Source organism: Sardina pilchardus, chromosome 9, assembly GCF_963854185.1.
Source record: "Sardina pilchardus chromosome 9, fSarPil1.1, whole genome shotgun sequence".
Lineage (NCBI taxonomy): Eukaryota > Metazoa > Chordata > Actinopteri > Clupeiformes > Clupeidae > Sardina > Sardina pilchardus.
In genome coordinates this window covers 17,605,131-17,632,540 of record NC_085002.1, presented here as the reverse complement: position 1 = coordinate 17,632,540, position 27,410 = coordinate 17,605,131, and the positions used below count along the sequence as shown (strand labels likewise).

The 27,410-nt window shown below is 41.5% G+C and overlaps 1 protein-coding gene across 1 annotated transcript; it reads right to left on the bottom strand.

Moving 5' to 3' along the window:
- Window positions 1-10,673: 10,673 nt before the first annotated feature.
- LOC134092040 (uncharacterized) lies at window positions 10,674-12,098 on the bottom strand. The gene has a single exon (XM_062544843.1). The coding sequence runs from the start codon at window positions 12,096-12,098 to the stop codon at window positions 10,674-10,676; it is 1,425 nt and encodes a 474-aa protein (XP_062400827.1).
- Between the last annotated feature and the right edge of the window lie 15,312 nt (window positions 12,099-27,410).

Sequence of the window (27,410 nt, the reverse complement as noted above, 5' to 3'; positions counted from 1 at the left end):
CACGGCAGGGCAGATAAACACCCAGTAAATGGTCTATAAGGGACAGAAGCTTGACAGCATCCTGCGTTTGTCTGCGGCGCTAAAGAAAACATATTGTATCGGCTAAGCCTTGGCAAAATTTGAACAGTGAAATATGTTGCCAACACAACAAAAGACACTCAGTCAAAGGATGACTAAAGTCCAGAATTATCTCACTAAGTAAAAATGTCCTTCCCCACTGCATATGTCCACATTCATAGCACTACACTGAAAAGGCTTTTGTATGGTGTTGTGCAGCGATGGGGATGTGTTATGCTTTATTGGAAGGAGGTTGTGGATATGTAGGATGATGTTATGTGACAGCGTGGCACCACTAGTGCACTGTAAGTCAGAGTGCCGTGGGACAGGCTTGAGCCGATGAAGCCCCTGGTGTGCACTGTGCTGTGCTGCTAATGTTCAGCACCACTGGGCACAATGCAAGATAATACCATCACCAGCCCCTGATTAATCTGTCTGCTGGTGTGGCTGTGGTCAGAGATTAAGTCAGCTCGTGAAACTAGGCCAAATATGGCAGCTACGGATCCATTCATGCCGTGTAGGATGGAAGTCACATGTGGGACTCAAGTCAGTGTGAATGATGGGGTTGGGTACAACAATCAATGGATAACATAATAGATTAATGTGTTAACTGTTTTTAATGTCATTTCAATCAATGGCACTACACGCAATCACTCAAGAGCTCCATACATCCAGCCATGCCAGAGGGGTTGCTAGGAGAGCACTGGACCACTGTGAAATACTGTGAAAAAACATCCTGTTTACAGGCCTTAGCAAAAAAAATCTTCCCACAAGCCTGCTGGAGGGCTTTTACATACTTACCAAAGTTGCTAAACATAAAATAGGACTACATGCATTTCTTTGGTGCCTTTGTTTGGCAATGGAAAAAAGTAATGAATAATAAGCAACAAAGTAATGCTGTTTTGTCAAGGCTTTGTCAACATTTCATTTTATACCTATACCTTTCTTTATATTAGTATTTTCACTCCCTTTGACAAAACACGTACAAAAATAAATAGGATGACTCAGCAGATTGTGGGTATTGTGTATGCTCATCATAAGTAGCCAAGCTCCTTATTTTTGTCTAGCTCATGTATGCCATGAAGTGTATTTTTTTATCAGCTAAAGTTATCATTGTAGATGGCTAAAACCCTGACATCAGATAGCTGTTATATTCTTTTTTAATAGTTGCTAACACATTTAATGGTTTCCCAGACAGCGCTAGTTTGAAAGGTTACATAGACAAGAACTGTGTGAGTTGCGTAGGAGTGAAGGCAGAATAAAATTGTAGGGGCTGAAAATTACGTGTAGCTCTGAAAGTCATCAGCCAGGCAATCTAACCAAAGCTACCCACAGGGTTAACTTCTTGCGGATCGGGCAAGTTCAACCCTTCTGCTGCGGTCTATGCTCGTAGAGAGACCATATTGGAGAGCAGAAACAAACAAAGTGGCTTTGCTTCTTAGACCCCTAAATGAGCTGTGCTAACTACAGGGCAGTTAAAATTCATGGGCTAGGTAGATTTAAAGAACCGGGTGCAGTGGGGGCAGAAGACTGTGCAGCATACAGATGAGTGTATGCTATGGGATGTTTGCTGCTCACTGACCTTTGTAGGATCAATGTGGGTAATGGAGAAAATAACTGGAAAACATATGTGACACATGTCCCATAGCAAAGAAGCCATTACGGCTAATCAGTTGATTTAATGGTAATAAGTCTGTCAGCAGGGTTGCAAGTTAAGAAGATTAGGATGAATAGCTTGAATTGGATTTAATTTCAAGACCAACTATGTTATCTAATGCACCCTTTTTTATGTCAACTTAGCTCGGGAGATATGCTAACCAGGGTATAATTCTCAATTCAATATATCTCATCTCAATATAGTAGCAGCCTTTTCTTCCAAACATTAACTGAAGTTAGCATATCCTCTTCTAAGATGACAGAGCTGTCTTTGGTTGGAAGATATGCCAATTTAGTCTAGTGTCTGGAGAGGAGAACTATAGTACAATATATTTATATGATGGTTTAGGCAGGAAAAATATCTTTAAATGTCCCAGTATATCCATTGTTGTATTTCCAACTTATTTTTTACACCACATATTGATGAAAAAATCTGGGGATATTTTGAGTTCCAACAAGATGATGCCATCAAAAGTTTTTACATTTTATTCTGCGACTCTGGAAAATAACATAATTTCCTTGGAGACACCGTCACTTAACCATTTTCCCCCTGTACCTGTCAGAGTAAGGAAGGGAACATACGTTTTCTTTTTACTCTCACAAAACACATACTCTTCTTTATAAGACTAGACTTTTCAGTGTAAAGTTTTTATTATTAAACACAAACTATTCCCTTGTTAATTTACCCATTAGACCATGAACATTGTCATATATGAAGCAACCTATTAGTAATCTGTCAATAAATGGGTAAATCTTTACTTTTCTATTAGAATGACTTATAAAGAATTGCATGTCTATACATTGACTATAGTCTAAGCTGAGACTTTGATGTATCTTTTATCTGTATCTATCTATCTATCTATCTATCTATCTATCTATCTATCTATATCTAGATAAATACAGTAGATAGATAGATAGATAGATAGAGTGGTAATATTTTGAGTAAAAATGCTACAACCATCAGGCTGAAAAAGGCTGTACAGCAAAAGCAATGAGGCATGAGTACAACCATTCGTCACGCTCAATACTAAGGCACTTATAAACTAATAAAATAGTATTAAAAGTGCCTTAGTATTGAGAAGATCCCTACTGAGATAATGATGCCTGTTTACCTTAATAAGTGTAAATAACCCAGAAAATCACTGTTTAAACAGCTGTTTTCTGGTTGAATACCACATGGAAGCTGTATTATTAATACTGGACAACAGGCGTACTGTTAATTGTAGACTGAATAAGGGGTACTGTGTTTGATGTTGATATTTATGGGGCGTCATTTAAGGTTAGGCCTGGGTGACAGATAAAGTAGATTTGTTTAAACGTGGCTTCATAATCTGCACGGGACCAAACAATCTGAAGTGTACAGTACCACCAAGAATAATTCTACACAGCTAGGTGCAATTTACTCTCACAGTGAGTCAATACAAAGGGTGGTGAATGGACCACTCTCAACTGCCCTACAGCTCTCTGTGGGCCAAGGAATCTCAACTGGCGACAGTCCTGAGATTAAACCATTTAGCTGTCACTGACACGACTTCTGGCTCCTACAGTTACTGACGTCAAGACAGGACCTGGAGGTGCTCCTCATTAGAGTGGAGTTTGTGAGGTGGCCCTAGGTTACTACCAATACACACACACACACACACACACACATTCACACACATGCACACGTGCACACACACACACACACACACACACACACACACACACACACACACATATATGCACACGCGCGCACACACACACACACACACACACCCTACAATCCCCCGCACCACCCCAGCCTTCACACACTTCACAGCATAGCCCTCAGCGGACATTTAATCAGTGTCACTGAGTTAGTCGCAGCTGTGTCGGGGCCTTTAACGTGCCAGACAGCAGTGAGAACCGGGGCAACTTGCGGGGTCATCTCCTAATTTAGTCTTGAGTATATTTAGCAAAAAAAAAGTCTATCCTTTTTCAGCTTTTTTATTTATTTATACATTTTTAAAAGAGCTCGTAGGCCCTTTGGAACATTTTAGACTTCAATAGTGATGTTTTAGTGTTCCCCTTCCCTTGTCTCGCCGGTCATGGCTAGACCTCGGGCTGTCTTGTTATCACAAAACGGGGAGCCAAGAGGTTTATAAAAATGTCTCTATTTTAATTAGTCCTCAACCAAATGTTTAATTTTCTCCCATCAAAAAGAGCAAAAACTCAGGGACAGATGACAAGGTAACAGATGACAGATGGCATCAGAGTGTTACATTTTTGCTCTGATTGATTCATCGAGGACAACAATGTTTTAGAGACTTTTACTGTGGTTGACAGATGTGTCACGAACACAAACACAAGGAAGTGGGAGGAAAGATCAGTATCTGCAGCCACCTTGACGCGTTGCTTTGCCTCATTTTTGAGTAGTTTATTTGACCTCCATGACTAGAAGGAGGTTGTTTAGCTTGGTACAATAATGTGAGAAATCTCTCTCATCCCTTTCTCTCTTGTACACAATCACACACACACACACACACACACACACACACACACACACACTCACACACACACACACTCTCTCTCTCTCTCTCTCTCTCACACACACACACACACACACACACGCACGCACGCACAGACGCACACACACACACACACACACACACACACACACACACACACACACACACACACACACACACACACACACACACACACACGCACGCACGCACGCACGCACGCACACAAACACACACACAGACACAGAAATTATTTATACCAGGAACTTGACGGCAAAAACATGGAACACCTTTGGAATGAGAACAACAACCATAGGAGCCAACTCATACTCCGGAAGACTTTGGTGTTGAATTGAAAAATATGAATATCACAAAGCATGAGATGGAGAGCAGACTTCCACCATTAGGCTCCCTATGGGCATAATGGAGGGCGCCCATGTAAACATAAAGAGCACTCTGGCACAGGATGTGTGCTTCGGAAAAGGTTACCTGCGTCGAAAATAGACTTGGCAAGTTGTGGCTTGGCTTATGGGACAGCTTTGAATGTAGAGGTGGCATTAAAAGCAGACCAGCATGAAAGCCTGCCTTATGGTCCACGGAAATGCAAAGAAATAAGAAATGATTCAAGATCAAGATCAAAACAGAACAAAAGTTTTCTGCAACAGTTAAATTTAGATGTTCATTTAGCTAGAAATACAGTTTTTGAAGAAACAGTAGCAGGATACAGACTCAGTGCTTTGTTTAATTGCAAATCAGATTTGTTTGGGACGGTAACATTGAAAAGAATGTACAACATTTAGAGACAGCCATTGTGTTGTACCATAATTGGCTTCAGTGAGAAGAGCCTGACACTCAAAAAAAAAAGCCTTTGTTCAAAAATGATGAATTGCACCAAATGAGTTCCATCTCTCTTTACTGTTAATGTTAATGTGGTGCTCTCGTTCATCATATCTTAGACAGACTCTCAGTTAAACAGCAACAAAACAACAACAACAACAGCACATAAATAGACAAATATGGATGTAATTGCATGTCTGTGCCATGCAGGTAATATGTTGCCATGACTCATTTGGATGCATTTATGGTATGTTAATGCATGAATATATTCTTATGCTGGTGTGCCAACATTTCATTCCAGCCCAACAACTGTTATTCTCTGCACTCCCTATCTTTCATGTCAGTGGGGGTTGCTCAAGGTGGTCCACGAAGTAGTCCGACACTAATGAAACGAGCCAATCCATCTGGGTTTGTGGACGGCAGACGGAATTCCATTAAATCTTGGCAAAGGAGACTGATATCTTGAATCTGGGCCAATAAGAAGTAGCATGACTGTTGAATGCATCACCAGAAATAATGACACCCATCATAGTTTCCACCGCTTTAGGGAGTGGGAGCCCTCCCTGCTGTCATGACTAAACAGAAATACATCAGTTTAGGTATATCTACAAAGTTATGAAGCTAGCAGAGACTTCTGGGGTGTTAGGTGTTTTTTTGGGGGCTTTTTATGCCTTTAATGTGACAGGACAGTAGAGATGACAGGAAACGAGCGGGAGAGAGAGTAGGGGTGGGATCCGGAAAGGACCACGGGGCAGGAATCGAACCCGGGTCGCCGGCGTGCGGTGCAGGTGCCCCAGCCAGTCGCACCACGGCTGGGGCCTGGGTGTTAGGTGTTTGTGTTATTGTCTCTCTTATATAAGATCATCCCACTGAATGGTTTTTTATGAGAAAGCGATATAAACATGTTATAACACTGTTTATTACATGACTTTGCAGACAATTTTTCTGACAAAGTTGCTTGTCTTTCTTCTGAGTAACAGACCAATGGCCTTTTGCATCATCTAAAGACAAAGTCAACAACTGTATATTACTGACTATGTACTACATAGACACTAACATGTGAAATGTATGTCCAAAATGGTCTAAATTTTGACTTTGGGAGGTACAATATGTGGCTGACTGGTCACTGTTTCATAATAAATTCTTTCAAAATGTTAAGAGACCCACACAAAATCAGTTCTCCAGCCCCTGAGTTTCATTTCACAACAATGCCGCTAGCAATATGTTATCCCTATTTCATTACATCTGTCATGGGAGGACCAGCAATGTGTGCCGCTCACAGTCATGTGCCACACACACACACACACACGCACGCACGCACGCACACACACACACACATACACATGCATATTCAGTTACTGTTAGCTGACAGATACAGTACTGTGGGTGTTGTGTACGGATGGGAGAATGCATTAAAACAATGAAAGAGGCAGTGGTGACACCATTAACACTGAACTTATTTATCAACTGACATTACTGTAAATCCTAGCCTGGAAAATCCACACCCTGGTAAGATTTCAGATTTAGGGTCTGGCCACGAATAATGTAATGGCCCAACTCGAGGGGTAGTAACAAGCATGCATTTGAAAATCTCACTGGATAACATTAGGACCAATGTTTACTCGAAACTGATTCCGGACTTCTTCGTAATTGGATAACACTACGACCGAGGCTTAGAAGCAAGAGGGCCTAAGTGACATTTCACCAACTTTACAGGAGAGCCAAAACAAATCTAATTGCTTCTGTATGTTCACAGTTAAGACCTTTGGTTTTTGTTCAATAACTTCATATTTATAAATATTTGACTTCTACAATTTGTCAGTTAGAAAGAGCTCATCAAGAGCTTTCAGGTGATATAGGCCTAACTCAATTCTGACCAAAATGTCACTGACGGCCTCATGCTTCTCAGCCCTCGCAATGTTTACTGACTTCGAACGTTGCAGCGCTGTCGTCATCAGTTTAGTTCATCTCTGGACTGCCTATATCAGATACACCGATTTGAGTGCATTGTTGCTGATCTTGTAGTCACATTTCAAATTCTGCTCAAGCAACAACTCTGGATTTCGAGGGTAATAAGATCCTTCCTCTCAGCACAAGAGCTGTATAGAGGTCATTGAGGAGAGAGCATGAAATCAGGGAGCACAGACCCTTCTCCCTGACCTGAAGGATCATGAGAGCTTGAGTTGAAATACCAATACACTACAGAGAGTAAATGATGGACAAAGTGCAAAGTCTTAAAGGGGAGCTATGCAACATTTTTAATTTAGAGCAACACTAAAGCACTTTTCCTCTGTCGCACACATGTTATTTGTTTATCCAGCAAATAACGATGTCCACAGACAAGGTAGAGTATGTTGCATGATTTTATGAAAGTATGATGTATTGCGACATCGATGCAAGTCAAATTTGGTTAAGTTACATAGTGCGGTTATAGCCGATAGAGGGCTGCGAAGTGAAAGCAGAAGTGTTGTTCACCCTAATACGAGTTGATGAGCCGCTGAAATGATTTTGGAAACAATATTTACAGTAAAGGTTTCAAGAAACTCTTTAGTGTTGCTTTACTGTAAGAAGACAGTTTAGAAATCATTGTGATGGTAAAATGACCTGTTGTGCCGAGAAAAACAGCTTTCCCTGCTCCTACTGTCTCCTAGTGGAAAACCAGCCTTGCAAGATCTGCACTAGCATCCTGGCAGTATCTGAATCAAGCACAAGTTAGCCATGCCATCTAGCTATGAGAAGCTTCATTTTTAAAATGTTCATCATGGCAGAACCAGTGAAAATATCAAGGAGATGGTCGTGAAATATGCAGTCCAAAGCTGTAGGGGGGAGCTCCGTGGAGAAAAATGCAATAGCAAAATTGAGAAATTGATGATGAAATTACTAGAGCTAAAGGAGTGGGCCTTTAAGTAATGCTAATTTTATAACTAGGCTAAATTAATTTGCTAATGAAACAACATGAGTAAGACATTGAAAAGCAAACATTGATGAGTCAGCTGAATGCTCCCACATACCACACAGTTGATGTTATTGTTGACAGACACTTTGTCTGCCATGGTATATTTTGCAACACCCATTATTTCTCATATGTGTTTACTGCGAAAAAGGGGACAAAGCAGGGCCGATCAATTATCAGGACAAAACAAGACTGTTTCTATTTGAATTAAGTGAGAGAGTGTTCTGCACTGTTCCACAGAGTCCAACAACATCCACAACAACAGCAAATAAACCTAAAATAACAGCAACCTTTCGGATTTGCCAATGAGTGGGAAGTTGAAGTGGACATGTTGAAGTGGGCATTATTTACCACTCAAGGGACTGTGAATAAATGTAAAATCATGACTCTGTATTACATTATTTTCCCATATTAACAACGAGGGGATAAATGATGCATGGCTGCTGCTTCCCACCGTTCATTTTACAGCCCAAGCTAAAAGGGGACTACCGTAATTTCCTGACTATTAGCCACGGCTTATACATTGATTTTTCCAAATGTCTTCCGCTATGAGGTTAATACAGGGGGGCAGTTAATATGGTGTTGATATGGTTTTGTTTCTTTTAACTTGCATAAAACACTGTCCTGCGGCTTACACAATGCGGCTTATATGTGGGAAATGACTGTATAGTTGCCAAACACTTCACTTCACTGAGATTGTCTCAGTGGACTACACTGGACTACACTCTACGCTGGTACACAAGTCCATGGGAACTGTGAAGAGCATCTGTGCACAGAGAGGAAAGCCCAATTGTATGCGGGTCCTTGCTTTGCTTATCTCCACATAATCCCTCTGGGGCTCACTGTTAACAAGCGGAGTCTTGCATAGTTACCCATAATTTACTATGCGATCGCTCTGTCAACAACATCCCTACAGTAAATATTTCCATGCTCCTGACAGCGGGTGACTTCACAAAGGCCCACATTTAATTACAGATTGTCCTTTTGGAGCACATTTTATCCAGCCACAAGTGACAGTGTGTGAGTGACACTTACAATCTATGGGCAGAGCCCAGTGTTTAATCTGTCTCAATGTGAGAAGCAAGGAAAACATTTTTTTAACCGTATTTTGGACAGTTTGGTCAGATAAAGTGCCCTACTTGCTTTTTTAATATAGTGGAACTACAGGGAAGTAGAGCCGGAAGGCAAACCTGAATATGATTCAGAGGTTCTCCTTTGCATCCTCAATCAAAAAGGTTGTACAGCGTAAGCTCCGTAACCAGTGTAAGGAGGAAATATATTTATCAATATTCCTGCTTTTATACGTGTTCTGTCTCTACCCGGTGCACCAATGAGATTGTGTTGAACAAGTTAAATTATTTTTGACCATCTGACTCCATAGATGAAAGGTATAGTCACACTGTTGATGACTATGAAATATCAGTCTACAAGTAACAAGTACTTCTAAACTTTATCTCTCTACAAGGCTGATTTGATTAATCACTAGAGATCCAACCTATATCGTTAGCAGTATCAGTTCATTGACTATCAATATCTGTGAAGTTTACTGATTTACCAGTTCAGGGACCACTATTCGTTTGGCTAATCAGGCCGGCCGGCATTAGCACGCAGAGGCCTCCACGGCTTGGTGCGAAAACTGAATTAGAGCAGTGACTCCTAGTGGTATAACTAGCCCTCACAAGATACGTAGTTTAACTGAGAATTCGTTTGCTAAGATACTGATTAAACAAATGCCTCGATTCGGACTCTCAAGAAAAGAATATTACCGATTACCAATTAACATCACATTTATTTGTAATCTTTTCTAATACAATCAATAAAGGTATAAAGATACAGACAATAATAAAATAGCAAAAGAATTAAACAATCAACCTAAAATAAAGTTCAAGATATCATACCTGATGTAGCATTAACTAAAGAAGTGGAACTCTATAAGCAGAGGTTTCGATCCTAAGAAACCAAGCTCAGAGTCTACTGCTAGCCAGAGCTACACGCTAGTGGAGATTTTGTTAAGCAAAAATCTGAAGGGTCACCTTTGTTTTCTCTTAAATATCCATCTAGACACAGGAGGTTTGTCGGCTGGGTTCCACCTTAGAAATTAACATATAGACTCTATAACAATTGTAAAAGACCTTGGCTCACCGCAGGGTATATCTTATCATTACAAAAGGAGGATGGGAGGTTACCCATCCAACTTGGCAATTTCGCTTAGATCACCAGAAAAACATATTTACACTTATTTTACAATTGTACCACTGAGACCCTCTTACTTCTCGCGTTGAGACATTAAAAATGATACCAAACATAGATACATTATCATTTGTCATGAAACAGATACATTTCAGTTTCCAGCATGGGTTTTCCAGGAGAAAACTGGAGGTGTGTCCGCCATGGTCAGAGCCTCCCTGGCCAAATGGCGATTCACACAATGGGGTATTTCAATGCAAACAAGTTACCTAAACACAAAAGGAGTGTCCCTGCTGTGAGGTTGTCTCTCCCGTCTTTCAAGAGGACTCATGCCTGGGGAAGTAATTTTTCCTATAGACTTATGTATGGGAAAAATAAGGTTATTCTTATAAACTCGTATATGGAAAATAACCCAGCTTTACAGTCGCCCAGTTGACACCGTGAAGTCATTGTCTCAGAGGTGTCAAAAAATGAAAGCTGGCAATCCATATTACATTCCATTATTTCAGTCTGTGCGGTCCTGGCAGTTGTAGCGGACTCAATACCAGGGCTGTGTGGGTGGCTCGGCGTAGGGAACGGATGGCACATCGCATATAGCAACACTGGACTAGGGTGGCAGTGAATGTGAGGATACTAGCGAGTACACATGCTCTGAACACCCAGTCCCACCAAGTGTATGCGTACTGTGCAGATCGTGTGGAGGAGCTGGACAGGATCTCGGCCGTCTTCTTGGCTAGGTTTGCCTGCACCTGTGCTTGGGTGATGTGGTAGTTCGTGTCCCGAACGGTCCGTTCCACCAGACTCATTGTATCCGTCAGAGCCTGGGTGCCCTGCTCGTAGAATGTGTCGTCCCACCAAGGGGAGAGGTCTAAGTCCAGTGGGACCCTCCCCAAGATGTTGATCTGACCCATGGAGAAGTCTTCTGTGACTTCCAGGCAGAAACTGTGGTTCGAGGGGCAAGTCAAACCCCCATAAGAGAAAGAGTTCATTTCGCTGGTGACACACCACTGCGTGTGTGAAACTTGAATGGCATCAGAATGCCCATGTAGAGATTGAACACTGATGATTTTAGAGTCATTCTGTGAAAAAGGCTTTAGCGTATTACAGGTACAAATTACATAATTGGATGTTTCATGACAACAAGTGCGAGAAGTGAACAAGGTCTCAGTGTTACCTAAAGTCATATACCCTGTGAGATGGTCCCATTTGATCACTTGATCTTTTACCACTACTCCAATGGATCTTATGGTTGTTGAATTTGGGAATACCTGTTCTGGATGGATAAGTGGAAAGGTGACAAAGAAACCAATACATTTTGCACATTCAGTACCAGTATACATCATTAAAGTCGATAACAATTCAGAATAGTTAATGTCTTTCATTTTTTCTGACGTAGACCACCTATGCAAGTCTAAGATTTCAATCAAATCACTTAGGACATGCCTAGGGGTCTTTTGCAGACGGAGATCCAGGATTTCTTGTTTGGCTGTGGCGAATAAATCCCGTGCATATGTTCTACAGGCTAAGTCATGTTCAAGGGTGCGGGTCTGGTTGAAAAATGAGTGACTAACGGTTAGAAGCGCCTGTGCCTCAGACTTGACTGCTTTGATAATATTCTCATTACTATTGGTGAGATGTTGGAAACCATTGGCTACTTGATTTGCCAACCATGATGAATATTGTGATTGTCCAGTTATCTTGTAAGAGTTGGCAATGGAATTAGCTGAACCAAAAAGACTAGTTACATCAGCAAATAAATCTCGTTTAAATCTAGCGGGTGGAACTTGGACAGCGAGTCTGTCTTTGTAATCAGAGATTAAATCATCAATCTGTGACTGTAGCCATGCATATGTTTGATCTTTATCGCTACAGTGGGTTAGATAAGCAGATAAAACATTTGTGATATTATAACTAACATGTGTCATCACTAAATTGACATCGTGTAACAAAGTCTTGTTTACATTTCCCTTGATAATACCTCCCGGAGGGGTGGGATGAGTCTTAGGGCACTGTGTGGGCTTGTGATATCCACAAGTAGTTAACTTAAAACATTTCTGACCAGTCCAGGTGCAGTTCTGTGCACTGGTGTAATCATTTAAATTGTGCTGACATAATCCAATACAGTACATCCCTTCCCTCCGGGTTGTCCATATAAATGACTTGGGTTTTGCTTGACTCTCTGTTGAAGAAGTGAGGTTAAATAGCATATCGGTGTACGCTATGTGTGTGTGATTATGTGGAGCTGAATGTGTGCATCTGTATGTGGCTGGTTCTAGATCCTTTGTGTTGTAACACTTTTTAGGATCTAGTCCTTTGTTTGGCTGTTGGTATATTAAATTCATGACTCCAATGTTAGAATGTGGTGTGTCTTTAAGCTGGTACCAGGCTGTGAGGTTATGGAAAATTGGTGGGTAGATCATGTAACCTGTTATGTTTTGAGTGGGGAGATGGGTGGATCCCTCTCTACAACAAATCTTGTTTTCACAATTTGGTTCCGGTGCTAGTCCGGGAGGCCATGTAGCTGACTGTTTTAGAGGAATCGTGATGTATGGTGTGTGTGGCCCCTTTGAATATTTCCATACCCATCTCCCACATCTATTGTTATCAGTGAGTAGGACTCGTTGGCCCAGCCGGATGCATGCTGGTCCAGACACTTTCCTGGCATCTGGAGTCCATGGGTTTGCGCTGGCAGACCTGAGTACGCAGAATTAAAGACAAACAGATACAATTATTGATCAGGTGAAACTTTGAATAATTTGCATTGAGTCATGTGATACCATTTCACTTTTCCTTTTATGGCCACAGCAACACAGCTATTGCAGACAGTTTTAATCTCATATGGCCCATGCCATCTTGGAGCAAATGCACTTTGTTTGACAAACACTCTTATCATTACCATGTCACCCTCAGCAAACTTTGTTTCGCGGGTTGGGTTAAAATGAGTGTCATTAGTTAGGTCAGACTGTTGTTGCTTTAGTGTGGCCTGTGCGTACAGCACCTTGAGGCGATCTTGCAACTGAACCAGTACAGTCTGTTGTTTAGCCACAGTGAGGTGGCCCAGATCTGCTGCCGAGATCTCTGGGTCAATGGGAAGTTTCATGATTCGTCCTGTCATGAGTTCATGTGGGCTGATACCTGTGGCTTTGGAAGGGGTGGCTCGCAACACTGTCAAAACTGTGGGTAAAGCATCAATCCACTGATTTTGGTGTTGGGCAATTTGTTTTGCAATGTTTTCTTTGATTGTGCGGTTCATTCGCTCAACCATTCCTGAACTCTGTGGTCTGTAGGGAACATGGAATTTCTGTCTGATATTCAACATTTTACACATGTCTTGCATGACTTGACCGGTGAAATGTGTGCCTTGATCTGATTCAATCTGAGTTGGTGCTCCATACAAAGGGATGAGTTGGTTCGCTATTACCCGTGCCACTGTCCTTGCATTGTTATTGCGAGTGGGAATAGCGTCAACCCATTTTGAGAATTTGTCAATTATGACGAGGCAGTAACGATATCCCCCCTTGGCACTGGGAAGAGGACCAATGAAATCTATCTGTAATGCCTCCCATGGGCCTTTGGGTGGACTCGGTCTGCGGAGATTTGTGCGTCCCGGTTTTCCTTGGTTGACTGTCGCGCACACCAGGCACGTGTCACACCAGTTGTTAACATCTGTGGCCATGCCGAACCACCAGAAGTGTGGCTTAATCAATTGTAGTGTTTTGTCTGCAGATACGTGTGCATACTCATGATACATTTTTATGACTGGTTTTTGGAGTGCTTCCGGAATAACATATTTATCTGCTCTGATAATAATGCCATCGCGAACCTCAATCAGTGCATCATTTTGTAGTTTTGGTATAAGCTGTTCGTCAGAAGTCCATAACTCTTTTTGGAATTGTTTTAAATCGATGGGTGTGACTTGGATTGAACTTACTGCAGTAACATTGGGTTTGTTGTGTTGCAGTGGTTCTCCATTTATTGCTGCTAGTTTGGCTAACTCATCAACAATGTTATGGTTTTGTTCGTGTACGGTCGGGTTTTTGACGATGTGCGCTCTGACTTTGATTACAGACATGGGGATTTTTCGCGATTTGATTTCTTGCCATATTGATGTGATTGTATCAAAATGTTTGATTTGCGTTCCTGCTGAAGTGAGGAACTTGCGTAATTGCCATTGTGCCATATAGTCATGTACAGCACCGTGCGCGTAACGAGAGTCTGTGTAAATGCATAGCGGTTCAGGGTGCGTTTTGATAGCTTGTAGCAAGGCAACAAGTTCGGCTTCCTGTGCTGATACATTTGCTGGTAGTTTGAAAAGTAATTTTTGGCTTTCATTTGTGAGAGAGTTGTTTGGGGTCCACACAGCACAACCAGTATGATAATTACCATTGTCCCAATAGCGGGAACCATCGATGTATACTTTGGTTTGTTGGGGTAATTCAATGTCTAATACTGGACTTTCCGTTTCCGGTTTTGGTTCACACATGTGTGGGTGGCCCTCGACATCGCCAAGTAGGTGTGGCAAGATGCGGTCATTAACTGTTGTGATGTCGCGTGCTTGAATGTCAGTTAACCATCTGGCAAGTCTTTGAGACGAGACACCTTTGATTCGGCCTTGCAACAACATCTGAACTGGCGTGTGCATTGTGTGAACCACAACAGGTTGGAAACCGACAATGGGTTCTGTTGTGGTTAACATCCAATGAACCGCCAGGACTTGCTGTGTGCATCGATCAAAACCAGTTTCAACAACAGACTTTTTACGGCTGTAGTAGGCTATTGGTCTTAGTTTTCCCCCATAATCTTGAGCTAATATCCCACTGAGTGTTTTCTCGTAAGCATCGACTTGAATGTGGAACGGTTTAGATGGGTTAGGTAAGCCTAAGGCTGGCGCAGCACAGAGACGCTCTTTTAGTTCAGTGAAACTTTTGTCATGTTGCTTCGCCCAGTCGAGGACGTCGGAGGGTTTTGATTTTCCTTTTGATAACGCGTACAATGGCGAGACAATTCCAGCAAAATCTGGAATAAATTCACGGAGATAGTTAGCAGTGCCTAACACCTTTTGAAGCGCGTTTAGTGTATGTGGTCTTGGCAGTTCTGCTATGCATTTCCGCCTGTCCTCTGTCAGGGATCGGTGATTTTGAGAAAGTGTATACCCTAAGTATTGAACTTCCTGCAATGCGATTTGGGCTTTGTCTTTGTTCAGTTTGAAACCGGCAGTTTTTAAGGTTTGAAGTACATTGTCAACGAGTTGTAAATGTTTTTGTAGTGGCCCTTTCGTCGAAATTAGGATGTCATCCACATAGCTAACTACTTCTCCTGTGTTAGTATATGGGCTGAGTATATTGGACAATGCTTTGTGAAAAGTTGCCGGACTGTTGTGTAGCCCCTGGGGCATCCTTTCCCACGTGTATTGAGTCTGGTTTAGAGTAAATGCAAATTTCCATTGGTCTTTGGGATTTATCTTTATGGACCAAAATCCGTTTTTTATGTCTAAGACAGAAAACAAAGTCGCATCGGAGGGAATTTGGGTCATTATCGTCGCTGGGTTGGCAACGATTGCTGTTGCTTTTGGTAATGCTTTGTTTAGACGTTGATAATCGATGCAAAGTCTCCATTTACCGTTTGGTTTGGGAACTGGCAAGCATGGTGAATTAGCAGTGGAGCTACATTCCCTGACTATGCCTCGTAGTTTTAGCTCTTTGACAATATCATGTACCGCAGCTTCTGCTTCGGGTTTGATTCGGTATTGTTTCTGTGGGAGCGGAGGGTTTCCTTCAACGCTCATTTCAAAGTCAATGAGGCCGCAATCATGTTCGTGATTGGCCCATGCGTCGCTGTGTTTCTCGATTAACTGCTGTACTGGGTCAGTGGTGGAGATGGACATGATTTTAGAGTAATTTTGCTGTGACTTGTTTTTAGTAGTTCTATTGGTTTTTATTTCAATTTGTTTTTCCAAACAGTCAATTACAAATCCATGTTTCTCCATAATGTCCATGCCTAACACTGTGCCCTCGCTGTTTTCCGGTAAATACCAAAATGGTTCGCTTAGGACTATTGCACCTAAGTGTAAACACACTGGTATTGTACGATTCGCAGTCATTAATCTGTCGCCTATGCCTCGTATTTGGATTGTCTCGTTCGTTAGTGGTAGCGGAATGTTTGTGCAGGAGCAAGCTGCGCCGGTATCGATCAGAACGTCTACTAATTGGCCCCCTAAATTAGATTTTATCTTTACGCGGTTTCCACTAGAAATTATGCTCCCGACTGCAATGGAGGCCACGCATCCCTATTCATCATAATTTTGTGTGATGGTCTGGTGTAGTTTGTCTATTGCAGGGCTGTATATGGATTTCGGTGTCTCTGGCTTGAAATCGGGTCTGGGTGTGTTGAAGTTATGCATGTTTTCTTTATACTGTTTTGGCGAGTCTCTGTGTTGTTTCGGTGAGTGTCTGTTTTGTTTCGGTGAGCGCCTGTTTTGTTTCGGTGAGCGCCTGTTTTGTTTCGGTGAGCGAGGTTGTCTGCGGATGTTCCAACAATCTTCCTGGCTATGGCCTAGTTTGCCGCAATAATTGCACCTCTTAGTTGGAACGACCCCCTTCCCTTCGGCTACCCATTGAGTTGCGGCTACTGGTTGCGATTTGTGGATTTTGGATCTATCTTCTATTTTTGTGGCCCAGGTTACTAGCGACCTGAACGTATCCTCAGGCGGGTCTCCGCCCATGGCTAACGCATTAAGAATGTGTGGTCCGGCATTACTACGAAGCATGTCGAGTAAAATTGCGTTGTCACGGGTACAATCAGGTATACCGCCATGTTCTCTGAAAACAGCCCACATACGTTCTGCAAACGACTCGAATGTTTCATTGGTCTGTTTAACGTCTATAATTTTGTTCCATTCGACTCGTTGTGGTCCTCTCATGTCTAATAAATTTAGCCTGATTCTATCAAACACGTCCGCCTCAGTTTCGCCATGTTGTCTCACTGCAATGTTGCCTGTTTTGAGGTCTTCAGTCATTTTTGGACGCAATTCGTCGGGGATTGTGAGCAGCAATATTTGCCATACATCTCGGGTTTCTAGCTTGTATATCGACGCTTGCTGCATTAATTTGTCCCAATATATTTGAAATGGTCCTTTTCTGGGCATCATTCCCACTATCTGTTTATGTCTAGAGCATTCGTCGCATGATAATGGTCGGGAAATGTTTGTAACTTCGTTGTTCGCAGCGGTTATTGTTTTTAACACTGCTACTTTCATCGTTTTCCTGGGAATTGCGCCTGTTTGGAGACGGGTTTTCTTTTGTGGGCTTCGGCTACGATGTTTAGGTGTGACCTCTTTGTGCCATGAACTAGGCCTACTCTCGTCCGAACTATAGTTAAGTCTATGTCTTCGCCTGCCCTTCCTGGCTGTGGAGGTCGCTGTTTTCACTAAAGCTTTTCCTGCGGCGTTTCGTTTTTCAGTTTTGATAGAACTGTCGATTAGACTTGTGTCTTCGTCTGTGCTATCATCTTGTGTGTCGCTGTTTAGGCTAATTGCACTAATTGCGGAGTTTTTGCGAGATATAACAGAGCTTTCCGAAGAGGACGTGTCATGTTGTCCTTGGTTTAATTTGCGTTCTAGCCTGTTAATCTTTTTCTCCATTGCTCGACTCTCTTTTGCCCAGCTATGTTTCTCATAGTCAAATGCATCAATCTGTGCGTTTAGTTTTTTCAACTCCTCTGAGCGATATCTTTCTAGAGTTAGAACGTTATCTAGAGTCTCTTGACTCTCTTTTATTGCGTTAACGTCGTTGCGTCTAAGCAAATACATAATTGCGGTAGATAGGTCACGGAACTTTGCTTTTGATTGTAATTGTTTTCCTTCCGTGGCATACCATTGTAGTAGTTGTTCGTTATTCCAATATGTTTTAACGCCTAGGTCGTCTAAGCGAACTAAGGTCTGTTCGACGTGTGAACCGACTGATTGCATCAACTCCTCATCTACACTGAGCTGTCCCTGACTTGTGTTTTCTGTTGAAACTTGTCCCCCCATAATCGGATTTTTACGGTCTCCGATCTAAATGGATATGTCGATCCGTTCTATATTATGTGTCTATATGGAATGCAAACTTGTTTCCCTGAATCTTAACATTCAAAAAATAAAAGGAAAGATACTCACCAAAGGAACAGTTGAACCAGGGTAATTGCGAGCGGAAATTCGAGTCTCATTGTGCGGCGCACCGGAGCGACGTACTTGAAAGTTCTGATTCACAGAAATATTCAATCACCTGAGGGAAGTCACCACATTGTAAGGAGGAAATATATTTATCAATATTCCTGCTTTTATACGTGTTCTGTCTCTACCCGGTGCACCAATGAGATTGTGTTGAACAAGTTAAATTATTTTTGACCATCTGACTCCATAGATGAAAGGTATAGTCACACTGTTGATGACTATGAAATATCAGTCTACAAGTAACAAGTACTTCTAAACTTTATCTCTCTACAAGGCTGATTTGATTAATCACTAGAGATCCAACCTATATCGTTAGCAGTATCAGTTCATTGACTATCAATATCTGTGAAGTTTACTGATTTACCAGTTCAGGGACCACTATTCGTTTGGCTAATCAGGCCGGCCGGCATTAGCACGCAGAGGCCTCCACGGCTTGGTGCGAAAACTGAATTAGAGCAGTGACTCCTAGTGGTATAACTAGCCCTCACAAGATACGTAGTTTAACTGAGAATTCGTTTGCTAAGATACTGATTAAACAAATGCCTCGATTCGGACTCTCAAGAAAAGAATATTACCGATTACCAATTAACATCACATTTATTTGTAATCTTTTCTAATACAATCAATAAAGGTATAAAGATACAGACAATAATAAAATAGCAAAAGAATTAAACAATCAACCTAAAATAAAGTTCAAGATATCATACCTGATGTAGCATTAACTAAAGAAGTGGAACTCTATAAGCAGAGGTTTCGATCCTAAGAAACCAAGCTCAGAGTCTACTGCTAGCCAGAGCTACACGCTAGTGGAGATTTTGTTAAGCAAAAATCTGAAGGGTCACCTTTGTTTTCTCTTAAATATCCATCTAGACACAGGAGGTTTGTCGGCTGGGTTCCACCTTAGAAATTAACATATAGACTCTATAACAATTGTAAAAGACCTTGGCTCACCGCAGGGTATATCTTATCATTACAAAAGGAGGATGGGAGGTTACCCATCCAACTTGGCAATTTCGCTTAGATCACCAGAAAAACATATTTACACTTATTTTACAATTGTACCACTGAGACCCTCTTACTTCTCGCGTTGAGACATTAAAAATGATACCAAACATAGATACATTATCATTTGTCATGAAACAGATACATTTCAGTTTCCAGCATGGGTTTTCCAGGAGAAAACTGGAGGTGTGTCCGCCATGGTCAGAGCCTCCCTGGCCAAATGGCGATTCACACAATGGGGTATTTCAATGCAAACAAGTTACCTAAACACAAAAGGAGTGTCCCTGCTGTGAGGTTGTCTCTCCCGTCTTTCAAGAGGACTCATGCCTGGGGAAGTAATTTTTCCTATAGACTTATGTATGGGAAAAATAAGGTTATTCTTATAAACTCGTATATGGAAAATAACCCAGCTTTACACCAGTATCTATCTTAAAGGCTTGTCTGTGTATCTTGCATCTAAGTGAAACCTTTGCTGATTCTCTAAACAGAATATTCTGCTGCCAATTCAGTGTGGAGCTCAACAAATGCCTGATAAACGAAGTGATCTAGAGAACAATTAGAATGTAAGAGTTGTTGGAAGTAAAAAAAGGTGTCATCTCAACCTTGGGAGGAGGCAATGTGATGACGACGGGAACAAAGACAAATGTCTCTCTTACAGTGTTTGATATTAGGTATCCATGGAAACCAGTTATCATCAACGCAGAACCAAAGGCCTGTTCTTGAGGCTTTATGGGCAGTACTCTAAAGGCATATTCTCAGTACTCTAAAGGCATGTCTTGGCCTTTGTGAAAAACAAATGAGGAACATTTTGTTTCCACATTACGGTACTCCTTGTTAAGGAACGTATGTGAAAGAAATGAATAAATAGAAATAGAAATAGATACAGTAAATACATGGAAATGCAATAGTGATAGTGAGAGTTCAGCTATAATGGGGATGCCATGTTTGGAATAATCAGGCGCAGTAGCCCTTTTCAGACGGACTGTTCTCACAGCTTTCATATGAAACTCTGAGGAAAAGGCCCATTCTATGGCCCTAACCCAAACAGATGGTTGTGTCTCAAACAGAGGGAACTGGATGAATTAAACACAAACACAAAGCAATTCTGACAATAAGTAAAAGAGTCATGCTCGGTAGAACACATATGTGCAAGCCAGCTAATTAGTATACTGTATATATATCCAGCTGCTCAGATATTCTGCAAAGAACCAGAAATAACAATATGGAATTCACGACACACTGAGGTTAAATGAAGCATTTTATGGCCTATATACAGTATATACACAGATATAGCGCAATTATAGAGCACTTATGTCCATCACAATTTTCTCTAGTTTGTTGGAGTGACAGTGTCTCCATATAGGGAAAGCAAAGAACGGACACCTTCACTGCCTCTATTTCTTGCACTGTGACACACTGGGCTTGGCCATAATGTGTAGGTGATAGGAAAATGCACACACTGAGGTTGACAGTAATGATGATTGAGGATGAAGTGGCCTTGCACCTGTAATTACTGTAAAGCCTTGGGAGAGGAAGGTAAAGTGTGCTAGTCCTCATTAAGTTTATTCACTTTATAAATGGACCAGTGACTCTCTCCAGAGTCTTCTCAGTAAAAATATTCTGTGTCTTTTCAGATCAGGCTGCCTCCTTGAAAGAACAATGGCTTTTGGCGTAAGCTCAATAGCTTAAACAATTCTTAGGTGCTGGCAATCAATGTGCCAGCTAAGCAGATGCTACTGATATGGGAGGAAACAACATGGATTTTACAACCTGTTGAGCTCCACCGTGTCCCTCAATAAATCACTGGGACGGGAGCTTGTCTGAGGACTGGGACTGCCTACAGAGTCTGCTGTGCATGCTGAGGTCGGGCCGCCTATAAGCCAAAAAGGGCTGACTGACCAGGCCGACTGGGCAGACTCAACTCAATCGCAGCAGCAATTCCTAAGTGAGCAGAAACATTCAGCATGATTGCCAATCTCACGTCCGTACGTGTGTCCAAGAGTACGTCTGAGGGCATTGCGCACAGTTTGCGTGAAAACCCCTAAGTGAAGACTTGCAGGAAATGACATCAGGATTCTAGGAAGTTTCATCAGCAGCACCACTCATCCTGTGTCCTGTCTTCCCCTTTGCTGCCACCTCATTTAGCAACGTCTTATCTGTTTATATAATCGAGAGGGGGGGGCAAACACACGCAAACAACAACAAAGGCAGATAAGATAGCAGCCCAGAGCGTGCCTTGGAGAGGCTGTTTGTCTTCCTCTCAGCGTTAGTTTTTTTCCCCCCTCCTCCCTAATCAGTTTTGGTTCACTTCACCAAGCACCAGAAGTTCACTCGGGGTGCACAGTCACATACGGAACCTGCCTGTCACAGTGCCATTTTCCATTAGGAAGCTCAGTGGCTCCGGACTGACAGATCCAATAATTCCCCCATCAAACACTTCATTTCTGCTGTGTAAATATATCAAGTCGCTGCAACAGTTACAGCCAGAGGAATGCTGGACAGCGGACACTGAGAGAGACAGAGAGAGAGAGAGAGAGAGAGAGAGAGAGAGAGAGAGAGAGAGAGAGAGAGAGAGAGAGAGACCGAGACTAAGTTTTGAAAAGGGCCATTGGAGTGTAGCATAATTAATTGAGAAAATTCACAGATTCCCTGTCTTGTCAGATGTGCTCAGGGCTCTAAAGTTACGGTGAGAGGAATGTATAGTGACTGAAAACTTCTTTGCAATAGGAAAGCAAAGAAGAACATTTATTAAAGGACAAAAAAAAAAGAAAGGTAGTCGGCATGAATCAAATGTTCCGTCATTTCTATAAATTTTTGTGCTGTTACGGTTTTGCTGCTTCAGTGAAAACAAAAGGAAAATGCACAATTGCAACACCAAAGTGCACTATTCACAATCAACTACTATAATCAGTCAGACACAAATCACATGAAAACGCACTCTGTGAGTCAAAATTGAATTCAGAGCAGATTAATTTAGATCCAGAATCTTTTGATGATAAATTGAGATTAGATCAGATTATACTGGTGGCAATTCTATGCATAGAGGTAGATGACACCATCTCCATTCAAGTATTGGTCATTGGTAACTACAGTATGTATTCATTATACTGTTTTCTTACAAAGCTATTAGCCTAGATAGCTTTAAATGCAACTGTATTGAGCGTAAATGTACCCACATGTAAGGTGATCTGGATATTTCAATGATGCAATCAATATTTTAGCACTCTCTGCAAATGTCTAACACGGATGTGCCAAAAAGCATATCCTCAACATGCTCAGTTGCCTGCAGGGCAATGTGGTTTGTAATGTGTCTCAGAGGCTGAATGAACAAGATAAACACTTCACGCTACAAAACCATACTTTCCGTCAAATGTTATCCATGTTTTATCCTTTTTCTATGATCGATAGACTATGCATTATTTACTCATTCAAGCACTTTAGGCATCAGACTCTACTCAGTCTTGTACAAAAGAACTGTTGACCCTATTGGCTGTGGAATTTCTTTTGGTTCAGTAGCCTACATGTACTCTAGTCGAGTGGACAGACCACTGCCCAGGCAACACACTAATACCAAACACAGGTTTGTAAGGCGGTTAGTGGTTGCGCCTGAAGCCTTGAAACAAGCTGTATAGAGTCTATACAATAGACCATGCTATGTGTAACATTTTACAGACTGTAGTCACCCTGAACAGAAATATATTAATTGGCAGTCTGTGGAGGAAATGTCTCTTTTTGTGAGATGATACGTTAGACGGACTGGATATTTTCTACATTGGCAAGGCTGGCATTAGGAAGCCATAGAAATGAGAGCACAGGGGACATGTAAGGCTGTCAGCTGGGGATTATGTCAGGTATTTTTCAAAATGCCATTATCAAGTCTTTTCATTGAATCCCCCTTAAAGTGGAAATGCAACAGAGAGATAAATACATACAGTATGTATAGCATTATAGCATTTAGATACCACAATAATAATAAAAAACATGATTCAAGTAAGCCTCTTCTTATAAAATTTGTGTTTATGTTGAGTTGGTTACCTGTGCTGCCATCGTTGTGGCCAATTTCAAAATGGGATTACTTGGAGGTGTTTGTGAGATATTACAGTGAGAAGAATGGGTGTGGAGATGGATGCAGAGCTCTATGAATATTGTAAATATGATTCAATTATGTACATTCAAAGTTAATTTTCTTCCAATTGTGGATGTGAATTTGGAAGCACTTTGCATTTGTCAACCCCATAGAGATATGGAGAGGTAAAACACTGCCTGTATCAAGCAATTAAACGATTAAATGATTGAACGAAGGCATCTTGCATAATAAATCCATGTCCACTGTGTTAAATATATAATTCCACAAAAGTTGAATCATTCTGCTGACACCACCGTATGCCTTTGATCAAAGAAGGCTTTGCCCTGGTGGTGGAAATCTGAAACACTACCTTGTTTTCCAACAAAACCATTTGAATTTCTTGTGTGATTGTAAAACCATACTGCATCTCACCCAGGATAAAAAGCAACACTGGCTCTGCTTCATCTCCACTTAAATACAATCACAGATACATTTATGACCCCAACAAACACAGACACAAATATGATAACATCCCGAACAAGAGTCTTTTCTGGGTGTATTTTTTTAGTGCAGCAACTCAATAGACATCAGACAAAGGTAATTCTGAGACACGTGTCGGCACAATAGGTGCAGTATACTAAGGAGCCAAATTCTCCATTGATTGTGACCATTTAATAACACTTTTTCTGGACATTAATCAGCATACTATTGCCCAGTAATGTACCTCTGATGCAGTAAAGCTAATGTGTGCCACTTTACTGACAAAGGGAGAGGAAGTACATTCCCAGTTTAATGCTCCAGATGCCCAAATCAGACCATATCCTTGTGTGGAAATGGTTTCATTTATGGAATGTAAGGTTATAAATGACTTGGAGTTCGCTGTAAAATGGTCATAAAATAAAGATTATCCTAGGGTTATAAACCCAACGCTGGAAGCATGACGGAACATTTTTATCCATACAGGCTGCTTTGAAGCGACAGGAGGAGAGAAAAAAAAAAGTTTAAAAAATGATGTCTTTGCTCTTTGTCAGCCCAGCATTAAATTGCCATGCATGATGCGGTTGACTGGGAGACAGGGGAGGAGAGGAATATTGATGCTAAGGTTATCTCGCATCAAGCTGAATGGGTCCCTGGGATGAAGGAGGCTGACACAACAAGGTCACGGCCGTCGTCGCCTTAGAAGGAGCCACACTCTAAATTCCCCCTACCCGGCTAGGATGAAGTGACTTTGTACTACAGTAGCTAACTTCCTACTCTCAGCATGTCCGGCAGGTGCAGTCGGTGACAACATGACTCTCTCTCTCATCATCTCGCCCCAAAAGTGTTACATTCAATTTCACACGAGTCCCACAAATCAGACCATTTTTATATCCATCTCGGTAGGAAAATGGATTTTGTCTTTTTTTTATGACCTTATTAATCAATATTAATACAGTGCATGTTATAGCCGCTCTGGGACATATTAAAGAATATATGGATTTACACACCTTATAATAGAGACACGTACATATGGGGGCCGTTAAATTTAATCCCCTCGTTTTAGTCCCAAATTCACCTTATCTGAACTCCGACTTGAAATTTATCTCAATCCTTTTGGGGCTTTATAACAGTCATTCAAGCTGCCTTTTTTAAATTGAAGGCTGCATGTTATTAAGAAGACACTTATACAGACAACTGCAAGAGTTTCAATCAAAAAGTGAGCCATCAAAAATTGCAAACAAAAACAGTTAAAAAGTATCAAAGGAACAGTAGTGTCACAGTTATTTACTCTTGGACCATCAGTGGATGGACAATCAGGTGTTCAAGAAATAAAGGAAGACATGAAGGTGAAAAAGTGCTCAAACATGTCTTTCTGTTTGTACCGTTATCTACAATGTATCAATCGCGTGACAACCTTTCAATTACCTGTTTTAACTTGGATTAAAAGGAATCCCTCATGCTTAAAAACATGCCTCCATTTCAAAACCCTTCCAGGGATGGCATGGTGGGAGGCAAATCGATGGTAATTAATGTGGTACAGTATATAAGGTGATCTAGTCAAATGGACCTGCCCGAAATGAGATTCCCGGTGATTTATGCCCCTTCTCCATTTGACTCATCTGCTCCAAATGCAGACATCTTGTACGATAGGGCCCGCTTCCTAGGCTGGATTTGACATTATCGTCAATTATATGCTAATCGAAAATGGAATGCATTATCCCTGCATGATTTGTGTCCGTAATTACGTGCCCAGAGGAGTGATGGCTCCGCGGGCCTGGCAGAAACAGCACTCAGCATACTGTAACTGCTCCTCCTGTTTATGGCAGAGCTGCTACACCGAGGAGATGTATGTGCTTGTACGCTGCATGTCTCTTCAACCGGCTGCCAAAACAAATGACTTAGCTGAAGGCTAGAAGAATGGTCAGTCTGATGTAGTTCTGTATGCGGACGGGACGAGTTCTAGACTCTAACACATGGCCAGTAGCAGTACTGGATAAACAGACAAAGTGTTTTATATTTACAGTATACAGTGAAGAATTATAGGTCTAGTATCATGGGAAAAAATGTCGTAGTGCCACTATTATGTACTGTAACTCGATTTATAATGCAGTGATAATGGACTAATGCATTGAGTCTGTCACTGAAAGGATGGCAAGAAAAAAAAGTCTAGTAGGCTACATGTTTTTTTCACAGATCTTTAATTGTCTAAGGGATGCTTTATTGAGCACTGACAAACAGAGGTTTAACTGTCAAGGCGACTGCTTGGAAACAGCATCCGACTGACATGAAATTCCATCTGTCTCCTACCGCTCTGGAGGAAAAGCGGAAAAACAGAATTTGATCATCAGTTTTTCATCTGAAAACAAAATCTGTTTAAGTGCCACAGTAACACATAATGAAGTAGACTCAGAGAAACATATTGTAAAGCGATGATGTCTTTAATCCTGGTATTACTCCATGTGAAAACAAAACTAAACAAAACTAAACTAAACTAAATCCCACCCCTAGCATCATGAATTATTACCTGGGAGATTAAGGAGGGAAGTATCTTGTATATTCCACCTCCTCATGCCTTTGTATATTTCATCTTCCTCCCTCACGCCATTTGATTAGATTCTTAATTAATGAAACACTCATTAGAGGACCAAAAAAAACCCCGAGTCATTTACTGGATAACAGTTGGCTATGATGCATGGGTTCGCCGGAGGAGCATATGGTTAGTGTGTCCTTCAGTTAGAGCACTCCCCTGGAGTATATAGACCCCCATGCTGCCTTGGGTCAGAGCAGAGGTTACACAACCACCAGGGTATTGAGTGAGACTGGGTTGGGCTTGCATCATCGTCAGGCTCAAAGTGATGGAGTGGCCTAGAATCTAGTGGTGGAGTGATCTTGCGCCTCATTATCATTCAGTCGTTGCTACAGTAGGTTCGGGTTGCCCATACAAGTTATCCATGGCTGAGGAAGAAAGAAGGCTCCACTGAATGGAAGGTCTTGGAAAGAAAAAAATAAGCTGATTACATTACCTAGACACTATTTCAGATTGACATTTTGTTTTTAATTCAAATGGTAACTGTTTAATGACATTTCAGACGATTTTTAGCTTTTAAGTTACATCAAAGCAAGCCAGATATTGGGTAATAACCAACAGGTTTTATGCCATTCAATCACAGGCTGGCTCCTTGATTCAACAAATGAAAAATCACTCAGCCAAGACGAACCTAAATGGAAAAAATGGCAATTTTTCTCTGCTCTGTGTGTGTGAGAAAAATATGTAAATCAACACAGCTATTTATTGATATAGTGTACTGCCAACCCTCGCATCATAGTGAGTAACGAGAGACTTGCTGTCACGGAGCTGACAAGGTCGCTATTCATTGGGAGCAGGCGATGCTTGCTGCAATGCAGCCTCTTTCCAAGAGGTGAGTATAGGCGCGCTGTCCCGTGCTGAAGGGTGTTTGGAGATCTGACTGATGCCAT

What these genes read in the sequence shown, in the direction of transcription:
- LOC134092040 (XM_062544843.1), bottom strand. Translation starts at nt 12,098, where the DNA reads ATGACACATGTTAGTTATAATATCACAAATGTTTTATCTGCTTATCTA.